The sequence below is a fragment of the Dicentrarchus labrax genome, unplaced genomic scaffold (genome assembly GCF_905237075.1).
Source record: "Dicentrarchus labrax unplaced genomic scaffold, dlabrax2021, whole genome shotgun sequence".
NCBI classification, from domain to species: domain Eukaryota; kingdom Metazoa; phylum Chordata; class Actinopteri; family Moronidae; genus Dicentrarchus; species Dicentrarchus labrax.
This window is the reverse complement of record NW_026136719.1, coordinates 12,702,968-12,721,413: the sequence shown is the minus strand read 5'-3', so window position 1 is coordinate 12,721,413 and position 18,446 is coordinate 12,702,968. Positions and strand designations below refer to the sequence as shown.

Here is an 18,446-nt window from a genome sequence, read left to right as displayed (position 1 = left end):
GAACACTCATCTTAGTAGGTGTACAGGAGTTTCCATAAGGAATAGTAAATGTTAGAGATTTTGCCAACAGCTCATCAGTGGGAGTGGATAATCATTCCTGAGCAGACCTTTTCTACAGTTGCAGACTGGAATCTGAACGCTGGCAACAAGGAATTAACTTGGGGTCAAATGCGGTTAAGCATGCATTAAGTAGATCTGTGTCATACACAAATGTCTTGTGTGAAAGGGGTATATGTGTGTGTTGTTAATAGAAGCCTGACTTTTAGTCAGGCTTCTATAAGGTCCCCCTGAGACCCCTAAATAAGAACCCTTTGAATAATAATGTTTTGTCCAAATAGTGACTTTTTACTATATCTCCCAGAAGAACGCAGCAGATAAATACCTGGCAGACACAATGCTGGTTGGTTGTAGTAGTAAGAAGCACATGGATTAGTGTAATGGCTAAACCCTGCGCTAATTTTAGCCTTTTGATTTCCCACATGCAAAGCAAAGTCAAGGTCACTGTTCACAAATAAAATGCAAACATGTAAAGATTGCATTGTGGATGGGCTTTCTTAACTATAAGAGATTCTGTAAAGGTTGTTTTTTTTTAGCAACAGACATAACATAATGTGCAAAGTTATTACATAACACAGGCCTAACACATCTCCACCACTGTACTGCTCGAGCTGTGTTACCTAAGCAATGATCAAATAGACGGCTGGTAAAATAAGTGTTTGTAAATAGAGTAAATTCATCCAAGGTCACTTATGAATAAGTTCTTGCAGCCACTTTTTTCTTCTGGGTGTTGCACTTTCCTCTGTGTGTGTATGTGTGTGTGTGTGTGTGTGTGTGTGTGTGTGTGTGTGTGTGTGTGTGTGTGTAGTTCCAGGGTATCAGAGATAGGAGATATATCGACTGAGAGGACCACATTTGGCAACATTAAATGACCAGTAAATTCAAATATTTTATCTGTCATGCTGCAACAATAAAACAAGTGTCTCCATTTAGTCTGCCATACTTACAAACTTTGGTTTGCGTTCTCCTTCATCGTAACATGAAGTGCTGTGGTGTGAAGAGCCCTTCTTCTTTTGAGATTTGCTGTCTCGTCCGGTTGTAGATTCAAGCCGCTGACTATAGCTATCCATGTTGTTAACCTAGTGACTTCTACGCGAGGTGGTAGCTACTAGGTTAAATACGTTAACCTTGTAATGTATATAATGTGAGCACACACCCTAAAATGGTGAAGGACGAACACACGCGAAACTGTCTACATTACCATTCGTGTCTTGAATTGTCCCGACGGCTAATGCTAGTTAACTAGGTACGTGCAAATTACAGCCGACCAGTTTCCATGTCCATACCTATATTTTGCTGTCTTCACTCCCAACCGTCAAGTTAGCTAGCTAGCCAGTGTGCTAAACTATCATTCACCGATGGCTTTACTTAGCGCTAATCCAATTTATGGAGTCACGTAACCTAACTCTTTAGTTTCCGCTAACACAAGGAATACTGCATTCAACGTAAAGGTTTTCCCCATTGACAAATGTTACGCGGATATTAATTTAAAGCTATATAACCATTACAGGCAGTAGCCGGAGCGTTTCCTGGATAAATTTATGTGGCAGATTTTTTTTTGACAGACCCGCGCAATGAGGATGTCAGCTCCGCGTGTTTAATCTAACCAATAACATCCACTCAGCCACAGACATGGACTCCTCATTGGTTATATATACTGTCAATGGTAACAGCCCTCTCTGTTTACAGTTGAAAGTGCATTTGATTGGCCCTGGTGAGCTGTCAATCAGCCTTACTTCATGGCTCTCCCCCATGAGCCAGTTGTTTTATCCCTTATGACCCGCCCTACTCTGCTTCTGATTGGCTAGTATTCTTTGCCTTCATATGTATGAGAAGTGGGATTGGTTAGCAGTTTGTCTGCAGACATTCATGTCATGCTTTATACAGTCATACACGTTATATAAGTTATACAATTGCACCTTTAACAATTTAACCATATAGATTAACCCACAAGGCACATTTTATTGAATACAAAATGCCAACCATGCAAGCTGCCACAAACAAACGTTTACTTCAAAGTACAGTAATAGTAATAAAGTTATTGAGAAGTCTTCTGTAGAAGGTTTACAACAAGGCACCAAGGTATCCAACAACACTACAATATGCACCACTGTAAAGGTCAACCCACACCTAAAAAGGATTCAAATATTTTTGGGTTGTGGAAACTTTGTTTTAGTGTAGCATGTGTTTTGCAACAAAACATACATTTCCCTGAGAGGTTCAATCAATTTTCTTTGACTCATAATAGACCTACTATTATGCACAGTTTTAGTCTTTTGAAATTGCACAACACAGATGAGAAGAACATCTGTGTGTGGGTCAAGTTACCACAGCAATATCACTGACTAGTTGGCATTTTCTGTATATTTTAGAAAAATAAAATGCTTTGGCCTTCTCACCATCCTATCCTGTCACATTTCAAGGACCCAACAAGCCCTTTACTTTATTGGCTTTCATGGGAAAGCTTGGGGTGGAACATAAGTTGACGCTGCCTTTTTTAAAATCAGGTTGTTATACGGAAAATGCTTTACACTGTTGGTTTTCTGCTTTGTTTGGCAATTTAAAAGTAAGCCTAAAGCTACAGTAAAATCCCAAATACCTCGTCTGATGCAAACAGCAATGAGCTGATGTGATGCAACAAACAGAAACTCTTTTGAGATCCTTCTCACATGCTCAAAACATGATTTGCTCCCTCAAGACATACAGTATCAGAGAGTTCTCCAATTCGATGTAAAGCCAACCACTATGAAAAATTGGTGCCCTGGAAACCCATGAATATTGGCAGTGAACAATATTATATTCGTGATTGCTTTTGGTAGACGCCAGGTAAGCCATTCTATGGTTGATGTTGTTCAGCAGTTATTCGTGATTATGCGAAACTTTCCTCTTGAGGACAATACATTTATGTAACCTAATGATGGCAATAGGATAAAAAGTAGTATTAACCTTTGCACTCCCTTTGTACTTCCAGACAGCAGGGATCATACTAATCCCTTCTAAAACCTCAGCATTGGACGCAAATGCTAATTAGACATGTAACTTATTGACAGTTACAAATTTAACAAGTGGCTTGAATGATTGTTTTCTGAAAGAACATACTAGCCAAAAAAAGATGTCAGCAGCCCGTTAGCTCATGTAATTTGTTTAACTATTATGTGTCAACCATCAATCTTACAGCTTAGTTTATATGTGAATTGCTGAAAGCCAGTTCAGCATGCACATTTTGTATTGAAAAAGTATATATGTTTTTTTTTGTCAAGGAAAAACTTAAATCAAATATGAGTATTGTATGAAACCTTCAGCTATGAAAGGAAATTTAACTTTTTTTGAATTTAACCTCTTGAAATCAGGTTATATTAAAGACCTTCATTCCCTGAGTCCCTGAAAGGCTATCTGCATGACTGCCAGCACTCTGTTCACACTCTTCATTTAGACCATACACAAGCCTTATACCTTGTGCCTTGCTAATCCTCTCAGTCAGTGAGAGACCTTGCAAATCGGTCAAAGAATTGCCACAGGGATATACAATCAAAACCCAAAAAAGACCAGAGAATACAAATCAATTTCTTCTTGTATTGATATAATGACATTGATCTCTGCCACTGAAAAAAACAACCCTCATACAGAAAATTCATGTAAGGGAGTTTGAATGTTTTGGTTTTTATTTCTAATATGGTGTATAGTTGATGTTAAAAATATATCAAACTTGTAATAAATGTAATGATACAATGTTAATACTGTCTATTTCATATCTGAACAATCCTTTGAGGGAAAAAAATCTTGACTTCAGAATATTTCCATTTAGCTATAGGCTATGAGACAAGAGGGAGAGAAATAAATGTAGGCTCTGACTCAGTGAAGGACATGTTATCCATATAATGAAGCTCAGTTTCTATTGGTGGGGCTTCTGAGTAAAAACTACTTTAAAGCTTGAGAAGAACATTTCTGTGTGCATATACTGCCATCTTGAGGTTGCAATTAAAATGGTATCACTGCGACAAAATGTTTGGTTTCGTTTCTCTGATAACTAAACCATATACTATTATACAAAGTCATCTGTCCTTCACAAATTCTATACAGTGTTTTAAAAATACATTACTATTGAAATGGATGTATGATAATGCTTTCCAAAATTAAAAATAATGCAAATCACTGTTATGAACATGCAATTGTTTCCATTACCAGAACCATTATAATACATTAATAAAATATTTAAATCACATTGATTCAGTGTATACATCAATAAAATCACAATTTGGGATAGACTAGTTGTGTGCCATCAACTTCATACATATTTTGCTAAACCATTTCACCTAACTAATGAAATAATAATGTCATATTGGACCCTATGAGCTCATAAATCTCACGTCGAGGTCCATCATTTGTCCTTAAGAACAGGACATTGTTTCTGAAAAAAACTAAATACAAGCACTGTTAAGTGGCAGAAAACCTCTCAGAGACAGATATCTAAAATCTGGACACATAAATCCTTAACTATCTGTAAGGCCAAGCACCACAAGAGGTGACCCTCTAACACTCAACTCAACAGTACACATTGTTTCCTAGCCTCTGCTAGGTATTTGCTTGGACACATTTACTGTATGGTTGACTCTGAACCTCGCTCATTAAAGTATCCAGCTGTCTCCGGCATAAAATAAATACTCACTGTGCTACTTGCCAAGCACCTAACTGCCATCATGAAGACATCGAGAGAAGAGAGGAAGACAATATTTTGCTCTTAAATACTCGATTGTTCATTTACTCTGTACAGTCTAACCAGCACATTTTCCATTACAAAACAGAGGTAAAGTGACCTGCCTAAACTATTTTTTCTCACCACAATGAAATTTCTGTAACAGCTTCCCAGACCAACATGTCCACTTAGGAATGGCCTGGCTTGCTGTGACCAGTCATCATTAGGTCCCACTTGGGCTCACTATTCCAAAATGTGTGGCCTAAAATTTTGCTCCAAGAATGGATCACATTGAACTTGGTTGAAATTTATAAATTTAAGTGGTAATTAAATTCCATCTACATTTTCTTGTTCCACAACCCAAAAAAAAAAAAAAAAAAGAAAACCAGAAGAATTTGACTGAACAGCTTTGCAGACACACACAGGCTTACATATTAAGGCATGGTGAAACTCTCGGTAGACACAGAAGAATGAAGAATCATTTAAATATTATAACTGCTTACAGATTCTGCACAAATGTAATCATGTTTCCTTCTACAGTCTCCCCCAATGTATTAGTTAAGCTTCATTATTGAATCAAGACAATATGTACTGTTCATAAACACTCAGCTAAGTCCCACATTAACGTTCTGATATCGTTTTTTCAATTCATACAATTTACCCATAATTATATAGAACATGGCATATACACTACTGTTTTACTCTTGTTATTTTGATACAGGGGATTGTAGTTCAGGAATCCAAAGGGCATCAGCTTATTTCTGAAACCTGGGTAAACATTTTTGTGCACCCCAAAAACAGATGGACTTTAATCTCGTTTTGGAGCCAAATAACTTTGTGGCCAGATTTGGACTGTGGTTGGTTTATCCCTACTGAGCCCAACAACTGGGGGTGAACACCAAGACGAATTAATCGACTAGTCCTCACAATATGATGACTATTGACTATTGATGAGTTCAGAAATTCATCTAATAAGAAAAGATAATCCTCTTTCACTGGATGTCTAACAGCAATTCCCACTGAAACATCTTAACGAGAGAATAACAAAGCGGAATTTGAAATCCATTTGACCCTCGCGGCGCTCCGTACTTGTAGAGCGCGTCTCGGTCGGTGACGTAGGTTACGTAGAGTCGTTCACTACTCACATTAGCGAGCCTTATCATCGTTAGGAGGATAATATGTGTTACAGGAACAGATAGTCGTCCTTCTACTGTGCTACCTTTAAACATATTGGTGCCGTTATTTACACATCAACCGTTCGGACGAAAAATGACCGATTTGTCCGATTTCCTGACCAAAGAGGGCTGGTAGGTAGCATAGCAGCTAACGTCAGTGGGGTAACTTAGCTAACTCACTGAGGTGCCAGATTGGTGTTAGCTCCCAACACTAAGCATTAGCTACAGCGTTACATTGGAGTTTTAGGAGAGCCCGAAGTGTTACATTAGTATTACACATTAGCCCCTTTGGGTTGTGCGGATTATAGCAAAGTTATTAGTTTGTCTGAGGCGACACTCAAGGCTGGATGAATGACGCTAGCTGCGCTAGCTAATGCTCACTTAGCGTCTGTTCAGATAACGCAAACTGTTGACGCTACAGTTTGCGTTATCTGATAAGCGGTCGTAACGTTGCATTGTCCAAAGAGCGCCGACCTCAGCTAAATTCAAAAACTTCTGAAAGTGCGTCCGAGCAGCACGTAACCTTACAATATCTAGCTATCTGTAGAGCCGACTGTAACCATCCTTCGTCCACGAAACATCCTAATATGGTTTATCCCGTTCCAGTCTTGTTGTTTGGTTAATGGGATGGCCCCTACTGCAGTGTTTCAGTACTTCTCCCAGGCTAATTTCATTCAGCCCAGGTTGGAAAGAGAAATAGATGCGCCTTCTTGGTTCAGAGATATTTAACAATGCTTCTGATATTCTGGTTTTGGCACATGGTGTAATCTGAATGCTGAGGGTTTATCTCCCCATCACCGTTCCTTCGGCCTAAAACAAACCCCTTAATAATACCCAAATAATCACATCACATGGTGATACAGATTGATGTTATATTATATTAACGTTTTATTATTGTTAAAATGTGTGTGTTAAAATTGTGTTAGAGCTTTAAGACTTGTCTACCAATATATTAATGTAATGTTTTAAATGTTTTAACATTATTGTGGCCAGGCATGCACCTACTACTTGAAACCTCTGCTAACTTCATCTTCCCTCTCCACCTTCCACCTTGACTGTCATCTCATAGGTACCTCAGTGAAGAAGGCATAGCAGAGCTGAAAGGGTCTGCTGAGAAAATAACACCCAGTGACATTATTCGTATTGCACTTGATGTGAGTTAGCAAGTTTTATATCTATATTTTCCAGCGTAACACAGCAGAGCATGCAGATGCTGTATTCAACAGTGGGTTTGCTCTGTAAACTGTTGTGGGAAATGTTTATAATGTAGTGTAGTTCTTCATTGCTTTTCAGGTGTATACTGATGTACACAGCTGCCATGCACACACGAATGGAACCGACAAAACGATGGGCACACACTTTTAAACTGGGTGTTATTGTACTAACTAGTGTAATTCAACAATATTAAGAAGCATATTGCTAATTAGTTTCATTGAATGACCCACTATTGGCAGACCCTGCCCCGGTCCTAAAGATCATCTGGCACCTTCACATCTAACTATTTACTTTTTTCTCTTTGGTCAACCAGTTAAATCCAGTCCGTCGCCTAAAAGCTAACATGATATCAGAAATGAACACGAGGCCAATAATCACTTACTTTTCATGACATAGAGAGACAACATATAATGGAGACATTATAACTAGCTAATAATAATATGGTAATAACAATAAGAATGATACGTATGTACATTTAGATAGATAATTGATAAATATAGATAATTGATAACTATAGCTTATACAATACATAAACACAAGAAAGGTCATAAGTAAAGAAGAACCACAAACAGTCGTAGAGCTAGAAATGCTTTTCTGTAAGACTTTGAACAGGGTTGAAAATAAGACAAGGATAGTGCTTACCTGACCCGTAGTCGCAGACAAGTCCAGAACATACAGCAGCTGCATTTACTGCAGGAGGCTTGACCTTTAAGTTTTGGCCTGGAGTGTTACCGAAAGATCTCAGACTTCACGTTGTCTTATTACTGCATCTCTGGTTGAACCAAGATGTAGTAACTTTGGGTTTGAGCTTGTATGGCTTTCAAAACAATCAGTGAAGCCTTTTAGCTATTTCTAAAATGATATGTGAGTAGTCACTGCTTTGCTAACAAAACAGTGGTAGTCCCATTTCCTCCACCCTGTTAGAAGTCTTGATGCAGCATTTTAGAATAATAGTAATTGTTTTTTGAGACATTTATTGAGACATCAATATAAAGAAGCAATTCCTTCTTTAGGTTTGCTGGTGAAATAAAAGACCTGCCTTTAGAGATATTGTCAACTGCAGTAAAACAGGATTGTAAAAAGGATGAGTAACAGACCCGGTGTCCTAGTGCAGCCAACAGAAATATGACACATGTTTGTAGTATAGAGAAAGCTGGTCATTATGTTGGTTAGTAAAATATAAAATCCAGTAAGGTTGTCTGAAAATATACAACTGTGTTAAATGTTAGAAATAAATGAAAGCTTAATTTAATTTAGTTAGATTCTACACAATAATCATCATAAATCAAAATGACATAATATATAATGTATGGTACTGCAAAGTTTGCTTAATATTAGATTGGGCAATTATTTTTATTTTAAGGTACAGTCATTAACAATATATTAAATGCAAACTCTATTGCATTATTTTATTTCATTATGAGTTGCACATTTGTGATTTCTTTTTGATTAAGCAGTATCTCTTTTGCAGAGTGATCTTAGGCCTATTGGGAGAAAATTTCTACCGTCTGATATCAATAGTGGAAGAACTGAGAAGGTGAGTGGTGCTGAAATTTGTATACTTCCATTTCAATGCTGCATTTATGAAACCTTGTGGGAAATGATGTTGCTATGGTCACTGTTTTTTCCAGCCAAAAGTTCCAATTTTCTGCTGGAATGTAGTTCTCATGGGTGCCACTAGATGGCCCCAACACACTGACAAACAAGGATCAGAGAACTGCCTCTTCACCTGTGAAACTGAAGTTGAGCAACTGGAAAGAATTTTTTTTTTCCAAATAGTGTCAGAGGATTAAAACCTGTAATTCTGTGTGAGCTTAAGCCGTGCTCACTTCATGCTCGGAACAAGATGCACACTCATATCACCCTGGTCATACACCCTGCCTTGTACACTGTATAAGAGACAGAATGCCATCTGAGCATCTATACATTACACAACATACAGATTGTAGTATTGCTTGTATATTGCAATCACACGTTACACATTTCTTTTCGCGGAAATAAAAATCATTGTTTGAGAGCATAGAAGGTAAGCAAAGAAGTAGTTTGGAGGAATAAGTAAACCCAGCCTGATACTGGTACACTGAATGGAAAGAGTTCTTGTTTAACCATCGGTAAATACTTGCTTGTATTTCACTGTTGCTGTCCTCCCCCACATGCTGCTGATTTACCCTTTAAGCCATAATTCTTTTGTTGTCTCTTGCACATGGCCAGTTGGACGGCCCATGTGTTCTCCAGCTGCAGAAGGTGAGGAACGTCTCAGCTCCTAAAGACCATGAGGAGTCCCAGGGCGCGCCACGAATGCTGCGGCTACAAATGACAGATGGACATACCACCTGTGTTGGATTGGAGTTTAAACACCTGTCTAAGATCAGGTACCTATAGTTGCTATGCTACAGTTTGGTTGTATTTTAGTAATAAAATTAGGTTTATTGCAAATGGGAAGTAAATGTCACTGTGTACTGCTGGTAAAAATACCATAAATTGTCTTGGTTTAAAAATAAATTATAGTAAAAAATGTGAAACAGGTTGTCATTACGACCTCATATATTCAAAGCAAATGAGTACGATTCTGTACGCACCGTTCTCCTTCACCTCTTTGTCAACACTCTCACCCCACCAAATGCCTTGATTTTCCCTTTATCTGTAATTTCCGCATGGTGGCAGCTATCTAACAATTCCCAGCCTTAATTACATTTCCATCCCAGCAACGGTGGCCTTGGTGACTGCTGCCATGGTGACTAGCCAGTCTGTACAGGTGGAGTGGCCAGAATGTGGGCCTTGACTTCCTGATGGGAAGAGAGGAGAGAACAGAACAAATCCCCTCTTTATGAGCGGCACACACACACTGGCTACCAACAGCGGTGGTTAGTGTTTCTTATGAAAGTGTCCGCTTTAGCGTGCGTGAGGCCATAAGTGAGTGGAAGAAGGATGAGATGGATTACAGGACTTTTCAGTGTGTGATACAGGGACATAGAAGGATGACAACGTTAGGCAGCAACATTGATCACAGGGTAAATAGTGTATTTGTAGGATTGTGTGTATGTGATTGAATCAAGGATAGAGAATGCCTCGATTCTGCATATCATGAGAACAGCATCTATCCCAGAGGTTTGGAGTAAAATCCCTAATTGTTGCCTTGGCATCCGGCATCAGTAGCTGGAAATCCCTCTAAGTCCCTGTGCTTTCTTAATGAGAGAGGCAGAGGCCTTATCAGGCTTGATGAGATAGAGGGACTTTTAATTTACCATGAGGATGGGTGAGCAGCTGGGATTATTAATAGTCTCTCCTAGCCTCGCCACCCATCCCCTGGCACTGCTCCATGTCATTTATAAAGTGGTATGGGTAAGGCAATAGGTTGTGGGGCTTGGGATGTGCAGTTCTAGTATCTTAAACCTTTGAATGTGTTAAACATTTAACAGTCGATTAAACAATGTATATAAAGCATCCTTCTTTACATACATTTTTCTTTTTTGTTGTTGTTTCTGTTTTTCAGTCTTAATACACCGCCTGGAACAAAGGTAAAGCTGCTTGGTACAGTCCAGGTTAAGAATGGTCTTTTGCTGCTTGATGACTCAAAAATCTCTGTCCTTGGAGGAGAGGTTGATCACATGGTGGAGAAATGGGAACTACAAAGGGTGAGGGCCAATTGTGCAATGATGGCTCAGCTACTTTTGCTGAAAAATATGTAACTCATATGTTGGTAATTATTTAAAATCTGCATTCTGCCATTACTCTTTGCATTTTTTTTTGTAGTTTTTAAGAATGATCTCCCTTTACCATTCAACCTGCAGAGTCTGGCCAAACACAGCAGGAGTAACATTGGTGCAGAAGGTGGACCTCCTCCCTTTGTGCCATTTGGTCAGGTGAGGATAATAATAATAATTATAGTAGTGTACTTCAAAATAAAGTTACACAGTGCTTTAAACACCAGGAAAAAAAAAAAAAACTTGAAACAGGAATATAAAATGGCAAACTAACAAAAATAACGAAATCAGGAAAATGCAGTGGTATAACAAACAAGATTTCAGTAGTGATTTAATACATACTTATAAGTCAGAGGTACTGTTGAATAACAATAACCTCACAAATGTAAGACCCAGGCCTGGCTCCACGAGTGGGCCTTGATGTCCCTTTTTTAGCAATATTCTCTCTGATCTTTTTGAACCACTTGTGAGGGTCTTCATGAATCTTTAAAACACTTGCCTGAATTTTAATTCTGCTTTGTTGTCCTACCACACATATTGTAAACAGTGCAATGACAGTTTTCTCCTTCCAAAAATATACGTGGTGTAAGTGTGCAGTGTAGTAATTGGTAGAAAAGGGGAGTTTAAATGTTTCAAACGCGATAAGCAAGCGTCTTCAAGTAAAACCCAAACTATCTGCACAACTAGGTACCACCATGAGTAATTAGGATAATGAGCCCTATCACAAGCATGATGTTAGAGCACAAAGTGCAAAAGGACTTGGTGAGGTGGAATATAGATCGGAGGGTGTGGTTATTAATAGATTTCACTCTCAGCCAGACCACACTGGTCTCATTACTCTTAAACGGTGTCAGTCACAGTGACCCATGACAACAAGAGCTCAACAAATAAAGAAAGGACTTCTCCTGAAAATCATACTATTGTCTAATTGGTGCAAAGCAGCACATTCTGAATACAGCGCCACAAATCTGCAACCAAAGGCAGCTGCTGTGGGTTTTCTGACAGATAACTTGTACAATCATGACTGAAACAAATAATTCAAAAATTGTTTGGTGTAGACAAGCAGGATTAATGATCTGCAGTAATCCGATGTCTCTCACAGACAGAATACCGAGTCATAATGGGCCTATCATTCTACCCACTTTCCTTCTCTTCAGATAATTAAGCTCTGGCTTTATAATCGGCCCTACCAATGCAACACAAAGTTGCTTAACCTACTCATAAGTAAAGGCCAAGTCAGTGATTTCTCTGACTGAATCATCACTTCTTACAGTCATGAAACAGCTGCATTCCTCCCAAAGCACCAATCTGGGATGCTTTTGGTTGCTACCACAAAAACTTCGAGAGTAACTTAAACACTGCATGTGACTTCATTATAGTTCTAATGTTAATTCCACAAAATGCATTCATTATTTTCCGTAAGGACCTGTACGTTACCAAGGAGGATCTTTGAGAACATGTTCATACTCACTTACACACTATTTGTCCTTTGTAGAAGTGTGCAAGGAAAGATGAAGTAGACAGCAGAGACCTAGACCAGAGGAAGACCCTCCAGACTCACAACGTGGTCAAAAGTCCGGATGAGAATGATGAGTTTGAAAAGCAGCGCATAGCAGCTATTGCTGAGGTGGCCAAGACCAAAGAGGTATGTATTTATTAACTTTGTCTCACAATATATTGTGTATGATAGACTCAATCTGTTATACTACATAATTATTATAATATCCTGGATAGACTTATAATTTTCCACCTGCCACCTTATTTTGCTGTCATCGAGTATTTCTTTTGGGCTCCATTTAAAAATACACGCCCCTTATTGACATTCATCTTAGCCTTGATTGCAAGTAGAATCTTCAAATTAAAAATCATAACTATATTGTCAACTACAAAGTTCTGTTTCATGTATTGGCCTTATTATTTTGTCCAACCCTGCAGCTCTATTGATCTTCATGTTCTATTACTTGTTAGGGTCCGCGAACGTTCGGTGGTGGAGGGAATGCAGGCAGTAATTTATCCAGTGCTGCTTCCTCTTCCCGGGGCCGAGACTCATACCAACAAAGGAGACGAGAAGACCGGGTCGAAAGAACTGACAGCAGACAAGATGGAAACTATCGAGAGCTGGTGAGAAGACAAACTTGGTCCAAACCGGGTCTGTTTTAATATAAGTTGGTTATGAAATCCACCTGTGTAGCAATGATTTGGCCTCGCATTACTGAAGCATCCATTCACTGTAAGAAAAGCAATTTAAAGGTTGGAACTTGTTCTGCTTTCTTCTTTGGTTTCTTTGGTCTTGTCTTATTTCATGGCTCAAAGACCGGATGAGGCACTGATTATAATATTGTGGAAATCTAAATGAATTGGATACTATGTCACATTTTCCAATCAAGTGGTCCATTTGTCTAGCTTTGTGTTGTGAGTCCCCAGTTTTTTAAGCAGAATTCAGTCAGCTTTGGCCTGAACATTTAAATGGGATGGAAAAGGATATTATAGTGTTTGGATTAAGAATGTGTTTGATTGTTTGGAAATTGAATTCCACTAATCCAACCTAAAACAAAGCTCAAAGTGATACCCATATCTGGTCCACTTAAAAGGAGGGGATGGTCTTTGTGTTCTTCTTCTTTTTTTTCTTTCTCTTATGTTCATCCAATTAGTCTTTCTCAGTTAAATCGAACGTTACCTCTGTGTCTAATATTACGAAACACCTATTATCCATCCACATGTCTTTACCACCTCTCCCTGTACATTTTATACATTCTTTGTATAATCTTCCCTTTGTTCCTTCTTTCATTATGTCCTGTGTGTAGGTGGATGAGCGTGCTCTACGAGACATCATGGAGATGGGCTTTAACAGAGAGGCTGCTCGGCAGGCTCTAATGGATAATAACAACAACCTTGAAGTGGCTTTAAACTGCCTACTGACTGGATCTTCTGGTAGCAGACCTGGGCCGGTGGTAGCTGAATGTAACAAGCCCCCACCCAGAGGTTCATACACACACACACACACACACACACACACACACACACACACACACACACACACACACACATACATAAACATATGCCTGCTGCCAACTTTGGCTTGAAAAAATGCCACATAGCCTGAAACACTTCTTGTTTCAACAGAGCAAGAGTGAGATTGGGAGAGTGATGTGGAGGGCCTATGAATGCATTGAAAAGCACCTACAGCCTAGTTAAAGGTCCACAGTGGCAGTTTTGCTTGTTTTAGTCCATTTAACACAAATTGCATACACACTTTACTTCCAACTATTTTCCCAAACACACCTTAAGGTGTCAGATGGATGTTCTATTTTACCTGCAGTCATTGTTTTGTATTTGTTTCAGTGCTGAAAATCAACTTGCAGCAACTTGGAACTTGTTCCATCACATTGAACTGCCTGCTGCTTTTTTGTTGTTTTTTTCCCCTTTCCATAAGCTTGTACAACCAATGTGAGAAGTGACTGTTTTTAAAGGGGTTTATTGCTGTTTTATACATGGATCCTTTGTGACATTAACCTTTTCAGATTCTTGTAATCTTTAAGCAGTCTGTATATGTCCCTATATTACTCCTCATACTGAGCAAAAGTAAAATACCTGATTGAGTTGTGTTCAGCATGACACACACACACACACACACACACTCCCAGACACTCCCAGACACAGAGAGATTTGTTACACCTACTTTAGACACCCAGGGCTAGAAGGTGTACACATACAAACATCCAGTTTTATTGATCAGACTGTTTAAAATTGGATCTACATACTCTCATTTTTGGGGTTTTTCTCAGCCAGGGGAAGAGGAAGAGGCAGGTCCAGAAATGAAGATGAGGAGGAGGGAGCAGGGGGAAGGCCATCTGGACCAAGCACTCTGTTTGACTTTCTGGAATCCAAGATGGGAGTTTTTTCCATTGATGGTGGGTACATCTCTTAAGATCCATAATCATAATGCTTTTAAACTTTTACTTGATTTAGTTTATGATGAAACACATTTTATGGTTTTAAATATGGGTTTGTATACCAGTTATTTGGTAAGAATGTACTAATTAATTATAGTACCATGTAACATTGACAGAGTAATGATTGGATTCAGACAGATGGCTTTTGTAAGCTGAGGGTAATCAGACATGTCCTCTAAATGCCTGAAATCAGTGCTGGTGTACAGAAATTCAGCACTGGGCTATACTTAAAAGTGGGCATGATCAAACTTTTTATATGCTATATATTTTGATATTTGATTGTGTTTGACCAATGATGATATGGTTTTTGTGCTTCTATAATTATCATTTATTTACTATTGTTCCCTTTGTGCTTTTGATGAGGGTTTTTAGCAGTCATTAATTTTCTGATTTCATCGCTCTTTTTTGTTTTCTTTTCTCAGAGTCTAAGAACCAGGCACCACAGAGACATCATGAGAGTAAAGGGAATTTCTCCAACTCCGACTATTACTCCAAAGACACATCTCAGACAAAGTTCTCCTCGCATAATGAGCATAGGCAACAAAGGAATGACAGACCACCTCGGTTTCACAGGGACACTGATTTTCCCAAACCCGGCCAGGAGCCTCTCTCTAACTGTACCACCCCCCAAACATCAGCTCAAGCCCAGCAGTGGAAGGGACAGGAGAGATGGTCACGAGGCACATCAGACAGACTGCAAAATGACAGGAGAGAGATGCGGGATGAGCAGATTTTTCCTTCATCCTTCACGACTACTTTTACACGTTCGAAAGAACCTCAGCAGCAGATGGAGTTTGGTGGATCCTACCACCAACGATCCAGAAATGGCGATGGTGGTGGGAACATGACTGGACCATCTCACAGGAGAGGGGGGAAAGACACTGCGCCCACATCCAAACAGACCAATTTCGCAGGCAGTGAGGTAGATGGAAGAGGAAGTAATAAACGCACAGACAGAACTGAAGAGCCTAACAACAGCAGGAGGATGGGAAAGGCTGACCGGCCACACTCCGACCACCTTGACCGACAAAGGGATAGCGGGCCACCAAACTTTAACTTGAGGGGAGGAAGCTCGGGGCCGTCCCAAGAAGCAGGGTTATCACGGGATTGCCAAATCATGACAGGCGATCCTTCTCATTTCCAAAATGGGGATATGGAACACAAAAGAACTGGGCCAATCAAGCCACCAACTTCCTCATTTCCTCCCAAGGAGTTGCCCCCCAAGAAAAATGCTCCTAATAACCCAGGATCTAAAAGAAGGTCAGGACAAGGCAAAGGTCAAGGTCAAGGTCAAGGTCCTCGTGGGTCAGAGAAAAGTCACATTGTGGAGCGCCCTTGGAAACCTGGAGACCAGTGCCTGGCACTGTACTGGGAGGACAGCAAGGTATGTCATTCCTGGATTGGTAACACAGTAATAGCTGATAATTGCTGAAATATGTTTACATTAAATTTAAAGTACACTGAGATAAAACCCAATTACATACATACAAATGTTCTCATAATGTGTAAACTGTCCACAATAACTACTACAAATTTGACAACTGAGACCCAAATTTGGTAAAACATTCGAATTATCTGAATTTGTTACAATGACAATTCACTGACAGGCTTTGTGGGATTCTAGAAATGTCAAATCTGTTTAGTTTTTTTTGTCTGAGATCTTGTTTGACAGTTATGTTAAATGACATCAAAGAATAATTAGTGCAATTGTGACACATTTTCTCTCAGTCACAGTGTTGACAGTGTGTTAGATTTGTTTGTCATGTTGTATTTAATTGATATAAATTTGTCTTTGCCTTGACATGTGCAAATGTTTGTATTAAAATAATTAGATTTCTATTTCGGGTGTGTGTGTGTGTGTGTGTGTGTGTGCGTGTGCGTGTGCGTGTGCGTGCGTGAAGTTCTACCATGCCAGAATAGATGCTGTGCATCCATCAGGCTCCACGGCTGTGGTTGTATTTAGTGATTATGGAAACTGCGAAGAGGTCCTGCTGCATAACATCAAACCTGTTCCTGCTGATGTGTTGGTAAGGAGAAAGACAATATATTAATAATATATCAAAATCAAAATGAAGATCAGACTTGTGTTGGTTAATACTAAGCAGAAGCAACTAATTAAAGTGTATTCAAGTGGGTGGAGAAAGTTGATGAAATGTGAATGACGTCTAATCTGATTACCCACAGTAACATCACAACCATGTCAAATGTACAATGGCAGGAGGAAGATGATGGTTACTACGACAGTTCACTAGAGTTTCGCCGTGGGGGAGATGGACAGCCTAGACGCACAAGACCAACACAGCAGTATTACCAGCCACCCAGGGCGCGAGATTGATGTGTCTGTGTTTACAGGTAAATAACTAGGACATTTTTTTTAAATGGAACATTCAATTATAACATTGCTCTTTTCATCGTGGTAAGAGTCTTGATCATTCTTATAAAGTGCCTAGATGCCATAAAAATGTAAACATGGTTCATTTTGTAACTATTTAATAATTGCCTTTTTTTTCTCCATCCATCAGCGTGCTTGTCCCTCATCCTTCCATGACAAAGATTATGTGACTTTCTGCAACAATCCACAGTGCTTCCTGAACTTTTAAGTGTCCACATCATCAGGACATACAGAACTTTTCAAAGGGCTTGGACACCATGCAAAAATAAAAATAAAAAAACTGACATGAGCACCTGTTGATTTTGTTAAGGACATATCTACTGTATATGTTGTGAAGATTTGTTTAATGGATGCATTAAAATAAACAGTTATTATAGTATGTAGTGGATTTGTTGTTTTAATGTGTTTTATTTTTATTGATAAAATGAAAAACAAAATTCTAAATCCTCAGGGCAGAAATAGAAACCTCTCAGGGGTCCTTGCTTTTATTGTCTCATGACAGTATTTATAATTAGCAGTTATTTTTACTTCAAGTCTTATAGCATACATCTCATTTCTCCTCTTAGGCATACACACTACAAGTCTATAGCAAGTAGCTCAAGCTCATTTGTTGTGTTCTGTGAAGCAAATCCAAAGGGTAAGACAATCTCTTCCCCCTGTAATAGAGACGGTTACATTGCAGAGATATCATTTTGCACAATACAAAAGGGACTGTACCTAGCTCGTCGAGCATTGCACACACACCACTGAGCTGGCTGTTTATGGACCCGGGCTGTGCAAGAGACAAGTTTTACACATCAAGAAATAATGTCCACCTTGGCTCCAATTTCACTCCTACCAACAGTGGGAAACAAATGGACAATGCACCACGGTTCAGCAGAGAGGTCACCGCACTATTCTGTATCATTGGTCCAAAGGATTTGCTTTATTTTCCAACTGAGACGCCGAGCGAGCATAGATGAATAATTAATGGCTGGTAATATGGAAACCTATCCGTTTGGGAGGAACTGAAAGTGAATCTCTTGAAAATGTTCTCGGGACTAACCGTGACACACTGGCCAGATAATCATAAATGATGGATTTTCAATCAGAAACTCATATTTTGGTAAAGGAATTAAGCCCATTTGATATTGAAAATTGTTCTCTTAGTCCTGTGAAATCTCAGGCAAGACAAATATTAGCCAGAAGCCCTGTTGACCTTTAGTCATTAGACTCAATAAATGTGTGAAGGTTGATGCTGTGGATTATAGGGTCAGT

General features: G+C 39.1%; 2 protein-coding genes across 6 annotated transcripts in view; one reads left to right on the top strand and one right to left on the bottom strand.

Moving 5' to 3' along the window:
• The window catches only part of LOC127351086 (protein diaphanous homolog 3-like), a 154,225-nt gene extending 152,588 nt beyond the window's left edge, over nt 1–1,637 (bottom strand). For 3 of the 4 annotated variants that reach the window (XM_051378256.1, XM_051378259.1, XM_051378257.1), the window contains exon 1: nt 1,005–1,637. In XM_051378256.1, coding sequence (XP_051234216.1) covers nt 1,005–1,127 — 123 coding nt within the window. In that variant the 5' untranslated portion in view covers nt 1,128–1,637. The remainder of the gene's footprint in view (nt 1–1,004) is intronic. The other variant, XM_051378258.1, reaches the window with a different exon arrangement.
• Nucleotides 1,638–5,843: 4,206 nt separating this feature from the next.
• tdrd3 (tudor domain containing 3) lies at nt 5,844–17,568 on the top strand. 2 transcript variants are annotated; one of them, XR_007880793.1, is made up of 14 exons: nt 5,844–6,057; nt 6,995–7,079; nt 8,612–8,677; nt 9,352–9,512; nt 10,634–10,775; nt 10,932–11,003; nt 12,340–12,489; nt 12,813–12,965; nt 13,649–13,826; nt 14,630–14,755; nt 15,220–16,181; nt 16,699–16,824; nt 16,982–17,149; nt 17,320–17,568. XR_007880793.1 is itself a non-coding variant. In XM_051378264.1 (14 exons), exons 1-13 carry the CDS (start codon nt 6,020–6,022, stop codon nt 17,130–17,132), a joined length of 2,376 nt encoding a protein of 791 aa, XP_051234224.1. In that variant the 5' UTR covers nt 5,844–6,019; the 3' UTR covers nt 17,133–17,149; nt 17,320–17,568. The 2 variants fall into 2 exon arrangements, 1 of the variants encoding a protein (XP_051234224.1); XM_051378264.1 differs by having other exon boundaries at nt 17,016–17,149.
• The last annotated feature ends 878 nt before the right edge of the window (nt 17,569–18,446 follow it).